Source organism: Macrobrachium nipponense, chromosome 31, assembly GCF_015104395.2.
Source record: "Macrobrachium nipponense isolate FS-2020 chromosome 31, ASM1510439v2, whole genome shotgun sequence".
Taxonomy (NCBI): domain Eukaryota; kingdom Metazoa; phylum Arthropoda; class Malacostraca; order Decapoda; family Palaemonidae; genus Macrobrachium; species Macrobrachium nipponense.
In genome coordinates this window covers 55853035-55871413 of record NC_061093.1, presented here as the reverse complement: position 1 = coordinate 55871413, position 18379 = coordinate 55853035, and the positions used below count along the sequence as shown (strand labels likewise).

Sequence of the window (18379 nt, the reverse complement as noted above, 5' to 3'; positions counted from 1 at the left end):
TTAGTATCTTTATGCTGTCTATATTCTTTTCTATTTTAATCTTTTGAGAGTTTGCTTAGGACTGTAATATCCGTTTTTTGTTCATGTTCATCAACGATAATAATAATAATAATAATAATAAATAATAATAATAATAATAATAATAATAATAATAATAATAATAAAATAATAATAATAATAATAATAATAATAATAATAATAATAATAATAATAATAATAATAATAATAATAATAATAATAATAATAATAATAATAATAATAATAATAATAATAATAATAATAAATAATAATAATAATAATAATAATAATAATAATAATAATAATAATAAAATAATAATAATAAATAATAAAAGATTAGTAGCAGAACTGATGGGATTCGAACACCAACACCACCAGCACAACCAACCCAACAGAAACCAAAAACAGCAACCTCCTTGGAAAAGGCGCCTGGAAAAAAAAGCAAATCATGGTGATGAGATCTGACTTGAGTAAACTGAAAGAGATGGCAGAAAAAAGGCTAAGAAGCAAGAAAACAAGGGAGGAAACTCAACGAGAAATACAAATTACAAGAGAGGGGACTAAACAGCACCATAGAAGATGTAAAACAGAGGCTTAAGGCCAAAGCACATAAGATCCAACGGTACATGAAACAGGAATAAGGGATACCAAAACAGAACAAACTATTCGGAACCAACCAGAAAAGACTATACAGCCAACTAAGAGGGAAGACAACCAACCACAGAAATTCCTGAAGCCGAACCAAGTAAGAGACTCTGGGAAAACATATGGAGCAATCCGGTATCACACAACAAACATGCAACATGGCTCCAGGAAGTCAAGGAAGAAGAAACAGGGAGAATAAAACAAAGATTCACAGACATCACGACAGACACAGTCACGACACCAACTAAAGAAAAATGCCAAACTGGAAAGCCCCAGGTCCCGATGAAGTCCATGGATACTGGCTCAAAAACTTCAAGGCCCTACACCCACGAATAGCAGAACAACTCCAGCATTGTATCTCAAATCACCAAGCACCCAAATGGATGACCACAGGAAGAACATCCTTAGTACAAAAAGACAAGGAGTATGGGAAATATGAGCCAGTAACTACAGGCCTATCACCTGCCTACCAATAATGTGGAAGTTACTAACAGGTATCATCAGTGAAAGGCTATACAACTACCTAGAGGAGACAAACACCATCCCCCACCAACAGAAAGGCTGCAGAAGGAAGTGTAGGGGCACAAAAGACCAGCTCCTGATAGACAAAATGGTAATGAAGAACAGTAGAGGAGAAGGAAAACCAACCTAAGCATGGCATGGATAGACTATAAGAAAGCCTTCGACATGATACCACACACATGGCTAATAGAAATGCCTGAAAAATATATGGGGCAGAGGAAAAATACCATCAGCTTCCTCAAAAATACAATGCGCAACTGGAATACAATACTTACAAGCTCTGGAATAAGACTAGCAGAGGTTAATATCAGGAGAGGGATCTTCCAGGGCGACTCACTGTCCCCACTACTCTTCATAGTAGCCATGATTCCCATGACAAAAGTACTACAGAAGATGGATGCCGGGTACCAACTCAAGAAAAGAGGCAACAGAATCAACCATCTGATGTTCATGGACGACATCAAGCTGTATGGTAAGAGCCATCAAGGAAATAGATACCCTAATCCAGACTGTAAGAATTGTATCTGGGGACATCAGGATGGATTTGGAATAGAAAAATGCGCCTTAGTCAACATACAAAAAGGCAAACTAACGAGAACTGAAGGGATAAAGCTACCAGATGGGAGCAACATCAAACACATAGATGAGACAGGATACAAATACCTGGGAATAATGGAAGGAGGAGATATAAAACACCAAGAGATGAAGGACACGATCAGGAAAGAATATATGCAGAGACTCAAGGCGATACTCAAGTCAAAACTCAACGCCGGAAAATATGATAAAAGCCATAAACACATGGGCAGTGCCAGTAATCAGATACAGCGCAGGAATAGTAGAATGGACGAAGGCAGAACTCCGCAGCATAGATCAGAAACCAGGGAAACATATGACAATACACAAAGCACTACACCCAAGAGCAAATACGGACAGACTATACATAACACGAAAGGAAGGAGGGAGAGGACTAACTAAGTATAGAGGACTGCGTTAACATCGAAAACAGAGCACTGGGGCAATATCTAAAAACCAGTGAAGACGAGTGGCTAAAGAGTGCATGGGAAGAAGGACTAATAAAAGTAGACGAAGACCCAGAAATATACAGAGACAGGAGAAAGACAGAAAGAACACAGGACTGGCACAACAAACCAATGCACGGACAATACATGAGAACAGACTAAAGAACTAGCCAGCGATGACAATTGGCAATGGCTACAGAGGGGAGAGCTAAAGAAGGAAACTGAAGGAATGATAACAGCGGCACAAGATCAGGCCCTAAGAACCAGATATGTTCAAAGTACGATAGACGGAAATAACATCTCTCCCATATGTAGGAAGTGCAATACGAAAAATGAAACCATAAACCACATAGCAAGTGAATGCCCGGCACTTGCACAGAACCAGTACAAAAAGAGGCATGATTCAGTGGCAAAAGCCCTCCACTGGAGCCTGTGCAAGAACATCCGCTACCTTGCAGTAATAAAAGTGGTACGAGCACCAACCTGAGGGAGTGATAAGAAAAAACGATCAGGCAAAGATCCTCTGGGACTATTGTATCAGAACGGATAGGGTGATACGTGCAAACAGACCAGACGTGACGTTGATTGACAAAGTCAAGAAGAAAGTATCACTCATTGATGTCGCAATACCATGGGACACCAGAGTTGAAGAGAAAGAGAGGGAAAAAATGGATAAGTATCAAGATCTGAAAATAGAAATAAGAAGGATATGGGATATGCCAGTGGAAATCGTACCCATAATCATAGGAGCACTAGGCACGATCCCAAAGATCCCTGAAAAGGAATCTAGAAAAACTAGAGGCTGAAGTAGCTCCAGGACTCATGCAGAAGAGTGTGTCCTAGAAACGGCACACATAGTAAGAAGAGTGATGGACTCCTAAGGAGGCAGGATGCAACCGGAACCCCACACTATAAATACCACCCAGTCGAATTGGAGGACTGTGATAGAGCAAAAAAAAAAAAAAAAAAAAAAAAATAAGACAAAAAATAATAATATGCACGTGGCTCTGTTTATCGTATCCTATTATTATTATTATTATTATTATTATTATTATTATTATTATTATTATTATTATTATTATTATTATTATTATTATTATTATTATTGCACAAACCTTCAGATGACAAGCCATGAACATGCACAAGAGCCTTTAACAGGCAAGAGTGCCCTTGGGCACAAAGAAAACAGAGAATAAACAAGGTCTTTTATTATTATATTATTATTATTATTATTATTATGCTCTATCACAGTCCTCCAATTCGACTGGGTGGTATTTATAGTGTGGGGTTCCGGGTTATATGCCTCCTCCTTAGGAGTTCCGTCCACTTTTCTTACTATGTGCGCCGGTTCTAGGATCACACTCTTCTGCATGAGTCCAGGAGCTACTTTAGCCTCTAGTTTTTCTAGATTCCTTTTCAGGGATCTTGGAATCGTGCCTAGTGTTCCTATGATTATGGGTGCAATTTCCACTGGCATATCCCACATTCTTCTTATTTTCTATTTTAAGGTCTTGATACTTATCCATTTTTCCCTTTCTTTCTCTTCAACTCTGGTGTCCCATGGTATTGCGACATCAATGAGTGATACTTTCTTCTTGATTTTGTCAATCAACGTCACGCCTGGGCTTTTTGCACGTATTATTATTATTATTATTATTATATTATTATTATATTATTATTATTATTATTATTATTATTATTATTATTATTATTATTATTATTATTATTATTATTATATTATATATTATTCATACCCTCAGATGAAACAAGCCATGAACTTGCACAAGAGCCTTCAACAGGCAAGAGTGCCTTTGGGCACAAAGAAAACAGAGAATAAACAAGGTCTCCAAAGTACTTCTTTGCGAAAGAGACCTTACAGTTTACTCCATTTCACTCGGGTCCAATAGAAACCAAGTGTTCTTGAACCCATTAAATGGGTCTGTTTTCTTCGTAACCATAAGTTTCCTTCTTCCCTTGGGGTCATCTCCAAGTTAGATGTGACTTCGAAAATTCTTTTTTATGAAGAAACAGGCTTAAGAATTTTAAGGAGGTTTTAGACATAATTCAGATATGGATATTCGAAAATTCTTTATGGAGAAGCAGACCTAGAAATTTTAAGGTTTTAGACCTAATTTTGATATGAATATTCGAAAATTCTTTATAGAGAAACAGACCTAGTAGTTTTAAGGAGGTTTTAGTCCTAAATCAGATATGGATATTCGAAAATTCTTTATGAAGAAACAGACTTAGTACTTTTAGGAAGTTTCATAGCTAATTTAGATATGGATATTCGAAAATTCTTTATGAGTAAACAGACCTAGTAATTTTAAGGAGATTTTAGACCTAATTCAGATATGGGTATTCGAAAATTCTTTATGAAGAAACTGACCTAGTAATTTTAAGGAGGTTTTTAGACCTAATTTAGATATGGATATTCGAAAATTCTTTATGAAAAAACAGACCTAGTAATTTTAAGGAGGTTTTTAGACCTAATTCAGATATGGATATTCGAAAATTCTTTATGAGGAAGCAGACCTAGTAATTTTAAGGAGATTTTAGACCTAATTCAGATATGGGTATTCGAAAATTCTTTATGAAGAAACTGACCTAGTAATTTTAAGGAGGTTTTTAGACCTAATTCAGATATGGATATTCGAAAATTCTTTATGAGGAAACAGGCCTAGTAATTTTAAGGAGGTTTTTAGACCTAATTCAGATATGGATTTTCGACAATTCTTTATGAAGAAACAGACCTAGTAATTTTAAGGAGGTTTTAGATCTAATTCAAATGTGGATAGACCGTTGCTGAATAACCACTGGTTCCATGCAACGTAAAAACACCATACAAACAAAGAAACAAATGTGGATAGAACTATACTGTTGACCTTGAATAAAAAGCTAGAGCTCCCTTAGGTGCTCAGTCATTCCCTAGCGTGTAATATCTACAATTAAATACTGTTAAATATTTTTTTTGCGAATTATGTTGACGCTCGTGATCGACAATTTTACGTTGATTCATTCTCTTGCTAATTTCGCCGTTTCTGCATTGCTTAGGAATTTTTCATGAAATTGGTTAAATCCGGTTTTACTTTATACAACGAGTCTCCATGAAAATAGTTGAATTACATCTTGTGTCATTTATACTTTAATCTAGTGATTTTGACGCTTGTGATTATAAATTTTACGTTGATCATGCTCTTGCTATTTTCGTCGTTTCTGTATTGCTTAGGAATCCTCATCTAATTGGTTAAATTCAATTTTACTTGATTATACAACGAGTCTCCATGAAAATAGTTGAATTACACCTTGTGTCATATATTTTTTTAATCGATAGTGACTCGCCCTTCATGGAAATTGTAAAAAAAAAAATTTTTTAGAACAGACTTTCTCATGAACCGTATATCGGACACTTCGTCTCTCTTTGTCTGTTAGGGAAAATGGGAAAGAAAATTAACCACTAAACATAACTTTAGTCTGCGCCATTTCCGTCAGGTATTGTTTAAAACCTCGTTTAAAATTAGGGAAGGGTGAAGGGCTTTGCGGTCATCGTTTAGAAAATTATGCTGGCGGAATAATTTAAAATTATGCTTGCGGAATAATTTACCTTGAAATGATAGAGACCAGTTACTCCTAGACAAGGGGGGGCGGGGGGGGGGGAGGGGGGGGGGGAAGGTGCGGGAATTCATATCTCCCTGGAGATGTTATTTGATTTGATGACAAGGGTCGCACTGAAAAAAAAAAGAAAAAAAAAAAAAAAATTCGGGGCCTAATTATGTCGGTTAAGCGTTTTCGGTAATAACATGGAATGACATGGTAGAGGAACCGTTAATTAAGAAGGAGACGAAAGAATTTCTTGAGTATCTTGCCTACCAAACGAGATAAGAGTCCAAGACCATGCTTTAAGAGGTTTTGTAAAATTTCGTAAAAAGGCTATTGATTTGCGAGATATTTTTCAATAACAGCGTTCAAAGACTGAAGAGACGATCTTTGGTTCAAAACCTGTAATTTGGACCGAGGACATTGCAGAATTGCATTCCGTGGCATTTTTCCTAACAAATTAGTTTACCTTTTCAACCTTCTTCTTCCATAAGAATATTCCACGTTTGAAAACGATGTGAAACTTTTATGATCATAATGCCCGAAAGTAAAGTAGAACAAAATGAACTGGTCCACATTTTGAATACCGATGAAACTCTAGGTAATGATTATAACGCCGAAAGTAACGTAGAACAAAATGTAATCACTCGTATTCAGGAAAGCTCTGGAAGCAACGTTATCGTCGATTGGACACGATAATTTCCCGTTCTTTAGTCGCAAAATCACCTTTTGATTTACTATATTTCTATTTCCTTCATCCTCATAATATACCCTTCCCACTCCTCCTAGCAGCTATTAGCTCTTGTTTCAACCACAGCTAAGCTGAAATCAAGAAGAAGAAGAAGAAGAAGAAGAAAAAAGGAGGAAAAGAAGAAGTCAGCCAAGCGAACTGGCCACTCACTGCACTTGGCGTAATGACCAAAACCTTGAGCAGAAGTTGGAATGCGCGGACTTTTCCAGTCAGTCATTTGGGAAAAAAAGCATTTTCATGGATGACGCCTCTTATTATCTCCGATGATGCAACTGCTGCGAAGGAAGGCCTTTGTCGGAGGTGATCTCAGATGGACCAAGGGCGTCTCACACGCGCGCGCACACACGAGAGACAGACAGAACAGACAGAAAGAACAGTGAGTGGGTGTCATAATTCCAGCCAGAAGAATTCAGTTGTTGCAGCGAAGACATTTCAGGGGGAGAGAGAGAGAGAGAGAGAGAGAGAGATTGAGAGAGAGAGAGAGAGAGAGAGAAAGCAAAGCTCCAGCTGTAAGTGTCCAATTGTAGTTGCAAAAGTCCTAGTTGTTTTAAGCCATATTGTATGTATATATACGTATATATATTATACACACACAACACACACACACATATATATATATATATATGTGTGATATATATATATATATATATATATATATATATATATATATGTGTGTGTGTGTGTGTGTGTGTGTCTGTGTATTACGCATTCTCATCAGTATTATTATTAGTAAGGAAAAACTCTCTATCGCGAGAGATATATAATGTAAAGGGTCCACAATAATACAAAGTGTTAAGAGTCCGTGTATAATTTTTAAGACTACAAAAAGCTTTCGAACCCTTCCCTGGGTTCATCTTCAGTCCAAATGTTACCTGGACAGGGAGAGGCAAGGGGGAAGTAGCATCAGTAGAGGGAAAAACAGAGCCTGTCCTACAGTTAAAATCTTTTAAAAACATACTGGTAATATAGAAATTAACAAATGGGTCTTCGTTGACAAAAGACTTGTTTCCTTTGAATGATTCTTCTAAACTTATAGCAGCTCCCTCGACAAGTCGTTTGACATGTACATAGTTACTTCAAAGACAATTTTAGCCTCGTTCCAGTTGGGTCTATGATCATTCCTGAATGCATGTTGCTATTATTGCGCTGTTTTGTGATTGTAGTTCATAAGCTCGCTTATGCGCACACCCCAAAACGCATATCTAGTCCCCGTCCACTCTCGCCAAAATATTTACTATTACAATCCATACACGGTAGTTCGTAAAACACCTGGGACTGGGATTTTTATCATTGTTATTGTTTTCCTTACGAGGGAGCGTCTTATTGTATTTTCATATTTAACACAATTTGAATTTCCTTCTGACTTTTGCTTATATGCCCACTAACCTGGTCTATTAACGAGCTAACGACCGTTGTCAGCGATCTTCAACGACTTTTTTTTGAAATTTACCTCTGTACAAAAAAAAAAAAATTGGAATGAAGATGAACCCAGGCAATGGGTTCAAAGCTTTTTGTAGTCTTAAAAAATTATACACGGACTCTTAACACCTTGTATTATTGTGGACCCTTTACAGCATTATTATTATTATTATTATTATTATTATTATTATTATTATTATTATTTTTTTTTTTTTTTTTTTTTTTTTTTTTTTTTTTTTTTTTTTTTGCTCTATCACAGTCCTCCAATTCGACTGGGTGGTATTTATAGTGTGGGTTCCGGGTTGCATCCTGCCTCCTTAGGAGTCCATCACTTTTCTTACTATGTGTGCCGTTCTAGGATCACACTTTCTGCATGAGGCCCGGAGCTTACTTCAGCCTCTAGTTTTTCCAGATCCTTTTCAGGGATCTTGGGATCGTGCCTAGTGCTCCTATGATTATGGGTACGATTTCCACTGGCATATCCCATATCCTTCTTATTTCTATTTTCAGATCTTGATACTTATCCATTTTTTCCCTCTCTTTCTCTCAACAAATCTGGTGTCCCATGGTATTGCGACATCAATGAGTGATAACTTTCTTCTTGACTTTGTCAATCAACGTCACGTCTGGTCTGTTTGCACGTATCACCCTATCCGTTCTGATACCATAGTCCCAGAGGATCTTTGCCTGATCGTTTTCTATCACTCCTTCAGGTTGGTGCTCGTACCACTTATTACTGCAAGGTAGCTGATGTTTCTGCACAGGCTCCAGTGGAGGGCTTTTGCCACTGAATCATGCCTCTTTTTGTACTGGTTCTGTGCAAGTGCCGGGCATTCACTTGCTATGTGGTTTATGGTTTCATTTTTCGTATTGCACTTCTACATATGGGGAGAGATGTTATTCCGTAACGATCATACTTTGAAAACCATTATCTGGTTCTTAGGGCCTGAATATTGGTGCCGATTCGGTATCATTCCTTCAAGTTTCCTTCTTTAGCTTCTCCCCTGTAGCCATTGCCATTGTCATCGCTGGCTAGATTCTTTAGTCTGTCTCATGTATTGTCCGTGCATTGGTTTGTTGTGCTAGTCCTGTGTTCTTTCCTGTCTTTCTGTATATTTCTGGGTCTTCGTCTACTTTTATTAGTCCTTCTTCCCATGCACTCTTTAGCACTCGTCTTCACTGGTTTTCAGATATTGCCCCAGTGCTCTGTTTTCGATGTTGACGCAGTCCTCTATACTTAGTAGTCTCATCCCTCCTTCCTTTCGTGTTATGTATAGGTCTGTCCGTATTTTGCTCTGGGTGTAGTATTATATTATTATTATTATTATTATTATTATTATTATTATTAGTATTATTATTATTATTATTATTATTATTTCTAGTTTGAAAACTGGTATCGTTTTCATCTTTTTACATTCATACACATAGATAGATTGGTAATGCGAAATCTATTCAGTATTCCTATTTTAGCCGTTTGAAATTAAAAGTGGTCGAGATCATTGAGTGGATTTCTTGAGAAAATTATATTGCTCTCAACTGACGAAAATATTTTACCTTAATTAGAAAACAGAGCCAAGGAACTCTCTCTCTAATCTCTCTCTCTCTCTCTCTCTCTCTCTCTCTCTCTCTCTCTCTCTCTCCTCGTCGCGAATATACGTCTATATGTTGTTGTCTACCTGCCAATCAAGGCATACCATGAGCGCTAGGTTTCCATGACGACACCTGAGAGTCTCCACCTCTCGCCAAACCCCAGGGGACCTCTGTGTGTGTGTGTGTGTGTGTATGTGTGTGGTGGTGAGGGGGGCGGGGCTGTCTTGAGGATTGCATACTATAGGGGGATACTACGATGTCTGGAACGGTCAGGTTCAAATACAGATGCTTATAGTATCCGCTGAATAAGAATGAATTGAGAATTTTTTTTTCTTGTATGGGAGCCGACGATTAGCTTAATATCACCAAGGTTTCGGTTTTTTGTGTGTCCATCGCTATGTTGTTTATATATATATATATATATATATATATATATATATATATATATATATATATATATATATAATTATATATATATATATATATATATATATATACATATACGTATATGTACACACATATATATATGTATATTATATGCTTAAAAAATAGATCACATGACTTCATTAAATAAGCGAATACCGCAGGAAAATGGTAGGCAGAAATCCATGCGCTTTCGCCATTACTAAGACATTGTCAAGGCACGAATGAATACAGTTGGAATGAAAGTTATACGGTAAACAAAATGATCAAGAATACCAGATGATTAATTGTCAAAAGGGTAAAAATCAAAGAGTCATCTCCATCCATCCATCTCCCATTCATCATTCTTTCATTTGGATGTAAAACTTCCTTAATTTCTCGTATGGTATCGTACCTGATTCTGTCCTGCCATCGGACTCCTAATGAACTTCGTAACAATCTTTATTTTTCAAGTGGCGGCCCTAAACGTTTCGGATGATTAGTCTCACTTTGTCTGACTTATAATCCCATCTGTACGCCATAGAATATAGACCGTACTAGAATACGTATAATCGTCCTTTTATATGTAATTTTTTTTTATTCTGTTTTTTTTTTTCAAGTGAGATTTATCCTGCATGTTACTTGATTTGCCTCTTGTAATCAAACACCATCCATTGTTCTTAGATATGTAAGAGATGAAACCTCATTAATCCTTTCTTGATATATATATATATATATATATATATATATATATATATATATATATATATATATATATATATACATTATATATTCGTGCAATTTTTCAAGCAATTCAAAAAGCAAAAAGAGGTAATCATTCGCATATTTGTGACTGGATTGAATGAAGTCTGCTTTCAACTCTCTCGTGTACCGACACCCTCTATTATATCTGTTGTTGTATCCACGTCAGTCGGGTTGCTCGAATAAATTACATTTCGATCCATTGTCCCTCTCCCCCCCCCACCCCTCCCCCACTTAGGTGCTTTCTGACGTCACTGATGTTGGGTGGGAATTTCCTGGGTTGGCTCCTTGCCCTTGGCAGTGCTCCTTTTTCCATCCGAGGGGACCTAGTTCCTCTCTCTCTCCTCTCTCCTCTTCTCTATCTCCTTCACTCTCTCTCTATTCTCTCACTCTCTCTCTCTCTCAATATTGGTTTGACAGACATTCTTCTCCCCAATTGCTCGTTTTTTTTTTTTAATAATCTGTACAGTCTGGTGTACTTTACGATTTTATAATATGTTCATTAACATTTTATTTTTTTCATCATTATTTTGGGGAATATTGTGCGTGTATATATATAGAATAATATATATATATATTATATATATAGATATATATATTAATATATATATATATATAATATATAGATACTATATATATATATATATAGTTATATATCCATATATATATATATAGATAATATATATATATATATATAATATATATAATATATATGTATAATGCATATATAATATATATATATATATATATATATATATATATATATATATATATATATATATATATATGAAAATTGTAATAGCCGTCTTAAACCTCTCGAATACTTTGCTCTTATTTATTTATGTTTTTTTATTTATTTATTTATTATGATACGCTAGTCACTACAAAGCCTTGAGTCCCAACTTCAGAGAAATACGAAGAAATCAAATGTCCGGTAGCAGGAAACGAACCCGACGAGAGAGAGAGAGAGAGAGAGAGAGAGAGAGAGAGAGAGACGAGAGAGAGAGGAGAGAAAGAGAGAGAGAGAGAGAGAGAGACTCTAAACTACGGTCGCAAACGCTCTTGCATGAGAGAATCGTTACGTCGACCTCTGTCCAAAAAATTATCGTCTTCGTAAAGCGAGCTAATTACGCTATCATTCATTCTGACGTCGTCCTTCCGAACGTGTCCGTTATGAATGAGCAGTGCGCTGTGTACCAGAGCAGTGGACGGACTAGACAATGCCCTTGCTTGCCCATTCTTTTTTATTCGCTGCATGATTTGCTTTCGCACGCGCGTGCAGTTTTTTAGCGTCGCTCAACTCTGGCTGTTGTGACCACAGATAACGCCATTTACTTTCTAAATTGGTGGTTGGGGGCGGGCGGCGGGGTGAGGGCGGTGGCTCCAGAAGGTCTTAATTTCCCCGTCCGCGACCTGTCACAGTCAGCTGACTTATGTTCCATCATTTATTTCTCCAACCCGCCCCCCGGGTTCGATCTGTGGAGGACTCTCGCTAGAGAGGTGAGATAGCAATATGATATCTATATATATATATATTATATATATATATATATATATATATATATATATATATATATATATATATATATATATATATATATATATATATGGCGCAGATATAATATGCTATTATTAATGATGATAATCCAAGATCGAGTTACTGTAATGATACTTTTTCAGAGCAATGCAACTATATATATATATATATATATATATAACATATATATATTTATATATATATATATAATATATATATAATAGATTGTATGTTTTTGTGTTTTTTATTGACTTAGTATATTAAATTCATATTTGTCATATCATTGGCCAATTTCCATTATCATATAATTTTGTGAGAGAGAGAGAGAGAGAGAGAGAGAGAGAGAGAGAGGGAGATCATATACCATGCACAGATAGTACATTCCATAGGCGAAAGGAAAAGGGAAGGATGATAATGTCCCCGATGCGTTCTAAAGCACGACGACGAGCAATACCTTAACCGGATGTTTTCCTTCTTGCAGATCTGCAGGAGCTGCTCCCAGCAGCTCCCGACTACCTGGAATCGCCAGTGTCGGATGGCACCATCGAGGAAAACTTCGAGGAGGAACTTGGCAGCGCCCTGGGAGTGGAGGACGAGCAGGCCCTTCGACACAGATTCACGGACGACAACAACTACGATGACATCCTGTCATAATATCGTCGATATCGTGGGCGACGATACCTATGGCCGGAAAGTCATCGTTTTGTGTCGGCCTGCAAGTTGCCGAGCAATAAGGTTTCAACCATGAAAAATTTCTCAAGTAAGTTGAACCCGATGACGTCCTGTCTATGATAGTTTCAGACGTCATGTATTAGTTATTATTATTATTATTATTATTATTATTATTATTATTATTATTATTATTATTATTATTATTATTGGAAAAGTAAATCTACGATAATATGTCTGTTTGATTTGTTGTTTAAAATACAAATCTGCTCTGTATTTTAAATAACAAAATCAGACAGACATATTATTGTGGATTTACTTTTCCATTTTATTGATTTATGTGATTATGAGTTTTCTTTGGATTATTATTATTATTATTCTTTTTTTTTGGTTTATCACAGTCCTCCAATTCGACTGGGTGTATTATTATTATTATTATTATTTTTTTTTTTTTTTTGCTCTATCACAGTCCTCCAATTCGACTGGGCGGTATTTATAGTGTGGGGTTCCGGGTTTGCATCCTGCCTCCTTAGGAGTCCTATCACTTTTCTTACTATGTGCGCCGTTTCTATGATCACACTCTTCTGCATGAGTCCTGGAGCTACTTCAGCCTCTAGTTTTTCTAGATTCCTTTTCAGGGATCTTGGGATAGTGCCTAGTGCTCCTATGATTATGGGTACAATTTCACTGGCATATCCCATATCCTTCTTATTTCTATTTTCAGATCTTGATACTTAAAACCACTTTAAAATTTTTTCCCTCTCTTCTCTTCAACTCTGGTGTCCCATGGTATTGCGTCATCAATGAGTGATACTTTCTTCTTGACTTTGTCAATCAACGTAACGTCTGGTCTACTTGCACGTATCACCCTATCCGTTCTGATACCATACTCCCAGAGGATCTTTGCCTGATCGTTTTCTATCACTCCCTCAGGTTGGTGCTCGTACCACTTATTACTGCAAGGTAGCTGATGTTTCTTGCACAAGCTCCAGTGGAGGGCTTTTGCCTTTTTTTGTACTGGTTCTGTGCAAGTGCCGGGCATTCGCTTGCTATGTGGTTTATGGTTTCATTTTTCGTATTGCATTTCCTACATATGGGAGAGATGTTATTTCCATCTATCGTTCTTTGAACATATCTGGTTCTTAGGGCCTGATCTTGTGCCGCTGTTATCATTCCTTCAGTTTCCTTCTTTAGCTCTCCCCTCTGTAGCCATTGCCAATTGTCATCGCTGGCTAGTTCTTTAGTCTGTCTCATGTATTGTCCGTGCATTGGTTTTTTGTGCCAGTCCTCTGTTCTGTCTGTCATTCTCCTGTCTCTGTATATTTCTGGGTCTTCATCTACTTTTATTAGTCCTTCTTCCCATGCACTCTTTAGCCACTCGTCTTCACTGGTTTTCAGATATTGCCCCAGTGCTCTGTTCTCGATGTTGACGCAGTCCTCTATACTTAGTAGTCCTCTCCCTCCTTCCTTTCGTGTTATGTATAGTCTGTCCGTATTTGATCTTGGGTGTAGTGCTTTGTGTATTGTCATATGTTTCCTGGTTTTCTGATCTATGCTGCGGAGTTCTGCCTTCGTCCATTCCACTATTCCTGCGCTGTATCTGACTACTGGCACTGCCCATGTGTTTATGGCTTTTATTATATTTCCGGCATTGAGTTTTGACTTGAGTATCGCCTTGAGTCTCTGTATATATTCTTTGCTGATCGTGTCCTTCATCTCTTGGTGTTTTATATCCCCTCCTTCCATTATTCCCAGGTATTTGTATCCTGTCTCATCTATGTGTTTGATGTTGCTCCCATCGGTAGCTTTATCCTTCAGTTCTCGTTACTTTGCCTTTTTGTATGTTGACTAAGGCGCATTTTTCTATTCCAAAACTCCAATCCTGATGTCCCCAGATACAATCCTTACAGTCTGGATTAGGGTATCTATTTCCTTGATGCTCTTACCATACAGCTTGATGTCGCCCATGAACATCAGATGGTTAATTCTGTTGCCTCTTTTCTTGAGTTGGTACCCGGCATCCATCTTCTGTAGTACTTTTGTCATGGGAATCATGGCTACTACGAAGAGTAGTGGGGACAGTGAGTCGCCGTGGAAGATCCCTCTCCTGATATTAACCTCTGCTAGTCTTATTCCAGAGCTTGTAAGTATTGTATTCCAGTTGGGCATTGTATTTTTGAAGAAGCTGATGGTGTTTTCCTCTGCCCCATATATTTTCAGGCATTCTATTAGCCATGTGTGTGGTATCATGTCGAAGGCTTTCTTATAATCTATCCATACCATGCTTAGGTTGGTTTTCCTTCTCCTACTGTTCTTCATTACCATTTTGTCTATCAGGAGCTGGTCTTTTGTGCCCCTACACCTCCTTCTGCAGCCTTTCTGTTGGTGGGGGATGGTGTTTGTCTCCTCTAGGTAATTGTATAGCCTTTCACTGATGATACCTGTTAGTAACTTCCACATTATTGGTAGGCAGGTGATAGGCCTGTAGTTACTGGCTATATTTCCCTTACTCTTGTCTTTTTGTACTAAGGATGTTCTTCCTGTGGTCATCCATTTGGGTGCATGGTGATTTGAGATACAATGCTGGAGTTGTTCTGCTATTCGTGGGTGTAGGGCCTTGAAGTTTTTGAGCCAGTATCCATGGACTTCATCGGGACCTGGGGCTTTCCAGTTTGGCATTTTCTTTAGTTGGTGTCTGACTGTGTCTGTCGTGATGTCTGTGAATCTTTGTTATATTCTCCCTGTTTCTTCTTCTTTGACTTCCTGGAGCCATGTTGCATGTTTGTTGTGTGATACCGGATTGCTCCATATGTTTTCCCAGAGTCTCTTACTTGGTTCGGCTTCAGGAATTTCTTGGTGGTTGTCTTCCCCTCGTAGTTGGCTGTATAGTCTTTTCTGGTTGGTTCCGAATAGTTTGTTCCGTTGGTATCCCATATTCCTGTTCATGTACCATTGGATCTTATGTGCTTTGGCCTTAAGCCTCTGTTTTACATCTTCTATTGTGTTGTTTAGTCCCCTCTCTTGTACTTTGTATTTCTCGTTGAGTTCCTCCCTTGTTTTCTTGCATCTTAGCCTTTTTTCTGCCATCTCTTTCAGTTTATTCAAGTCAGATCTCATCACCATGATTTGCTTTTCAAGGCGCCTTTTCCAAGGAGGTTGCTGTTTTGGTTCTGTTGGGTTGGTTGTGCTGGTGGTGTTGGTGTTCGAATCCCCATCAGTTCTGCTACTAATCTTGCTCCTGCATATGCCAAGTTATTTGTTTCTGTGATATTGGTGGTGTGTATTATGCCCATTATTTCATTGACCTCACTTGTTTTCTCCCTTAATATTTTGGTGTTGTAGGCTTTCATGGAGGGGATCTTTGTTCTCTCTGTAGCTGGTTCCATCCATTGTCTAATCTTTTCTACCCATTCCGTCCTCTCTGTTACATCGTCGGGTTTTCTTCGTGTGTCGTTGTTTGATACCTCATCATCCCTGTCGTCTTCTGTGGCATCGTCTCTCAGTTCGTCTTCGTGTAATTCGTTGTCGTGTGACATTTCCCTTTCCAGTTCTTCTCTTTCTGTTGGGGAGAGCCAGTTCTTTTTCTTTATGTTCCTTACTTGGTCTGCCAGCCTCTGCTGTGTTTGGGGGGTGTTATTCCTCTCATTCCAGATGTTGACCAATCTTCTTCTATAATCCTCTCTCCCGTCGGGTTGCTTCTGATTGTAGCATACCCATATTTCCTTAATTTTCCTCTCTTCTCATTCTTTTCCATTGTTTTGCTTCTGTAGCTCCAATCTCAGGCTGTTGGTTACTGTCGTTGTGGTGGTCAGTTGCTGGATGACGACCTCCAAGTACCTGACTGTCTTCCCCTTCAATTGGGTTGAATACCTGGCTGCCAGACGAAGCTCCTCTGTTGCCAGAGGTTCCATTTACGTCGTTGTCGTTTATTCCTTCATTTCTTAACATCATTGCTGAGTTTTGCTATTTAACCCATAGCTGGACCCTACCCCATCAGGGATAGGTACTCATTTACAGCTGAGTAGACTGAGGAAATTATAGTAAAGATCCTTTCCCAAGGAATCAATGCCGAGGAGAGCGGTCACCCATCCAACGACTGACCAGCCCTATGTTGCTTAACCAGTCCATTGACGACCTAACCCACTCTGCCACGGCGCCATGCTTATTATTATTATTATTATTATTATTATTATTATTATTATTATTATTATTATTATTATTATTATTATTATTATTATTATTAAAAAAGGAACTTTATTTATGTAAAGTGTTTTTGATACTGATTAATACATTTAAATAGATATCTTTATGAAGAATGGATACCAGTACATTAGTTAATTTGTAGTGGGAGTGATTTGTTATCTGGGAAGTTGTGGAGTTACCATTGACATAAAAAAGTGGTTTTCTTTAAAGGTTGACGACATGAATATATTAAATTGCAGTCTGTTTTATAAGAAACTCGATATCATAATGTATTGAAAATATTCAGTTATTTAATTATATTTTTATTAAGCCTCAAGTAATTGAGAGGAATGGTTGTCTGCACCATGAAAGGTATTTAGAAGAGAAAGAGACAGACAGACAGACTTGTATGGATCGTTTTTGTAATGTCTTGATGTCTAACTGTATTGAATTTAAGCGCCTCAGTGGCGTGATCGGTATGGTCTTGGCCTGCCATCTCGGTGGCCTCGAGTTCGATTCTCGGGCATTCCACTGAGGAGTGAGAGATGTGTATTTCTGGTGATCGAAGTTCACTCTTGACGTTGTTCGGAAGTCACGTAAAGCCTTTGGTTGGTCCCGTTGTGAATAATCACTGGTTCCATACAGCTTAAATACACCATACAAACAAAACAAACAATGTATTGAATACAGGTCATCATAAAAGTACCAGACAAAAAAATGCAAAGAATAAATCCCTGACTTTATTTCACAGGTACCTGATGTTCACCCTAGACCAGTACGTCGAGCAAGACTATTCGCTGGTTTACTTCCACTACGGCCTGAACTCCAAGAACAAACCCCCAGTCAGTTGGTTGTGGTCCGCTTACAAAGCCCTTGATCGGAAGTACAAGAAAAACCTGAAGGCATTGTACCTCGTCCATCCCACGAACTTCATCCGAGTCGTGTACAATATTTTCAAGCCTGCCATTAGGTGAGACATAATCCCTCCTCATTCCTTGCAAGTGAACTGATATTTGTGTATATTTTCATTCAAACATTTTTTTGGGGAGATTTTTATATGAAATTCGAAATGTTACAACATCCAAGTTGAAATATTATGTTTTGAATTGATAATTGATTAGGTGAGACATAATCCCTCCTAATTCCTTGTAAGTGAACTGATATTTACATACTTTCATTCAAACAGTTTTCTTTTGGAGAATTTTATATGAAATTTGGAAATTTACAACATCCAAATTAAAATATTATGTTTTAAATTGATAATCG

General features: G+C 37.5%; 2 protein-coding genes across 2 annotated transcripts in view; one reads left to right on the top strand and one right to left on the bottom strand.

Annotated features, from left to right (window-relative positions):
* Positions 1-10396, bottom strand: part of LOC135206524 (rho GTPase-activating protein 1-like) — a 33886-nt gene extending 23490 nt beyond the window's left edge. Inside the window, 1 exon segment of the mRNA XM_064237879.1 lies at positions 10379-10396. Within this exon segment, the coding sequence (XP_064093949.1) occupies positions 10379-10396 (18 nt within the window).
* Positions 1-18379, top strand: part of LOC135206987 (rho GTPase-activating protein 8-like) — a 265248-nt gene that overhangs the window by 238623 nt on the left and 8246 nt on the right. Inside the window, 5 exon segments of the mRNA XM_064238590.1 lie at positions 12744-12909; positions 12911-12965; positions 12968-12995; positions 12998-13022; positions 17865-18083. Coding sequence (XP_064094660.1) covers positions 12744-12909; positions 12911-12965; positions 12968-12995; positions 12998-13022; positions 17865-18083 — 493 coding nt within the window.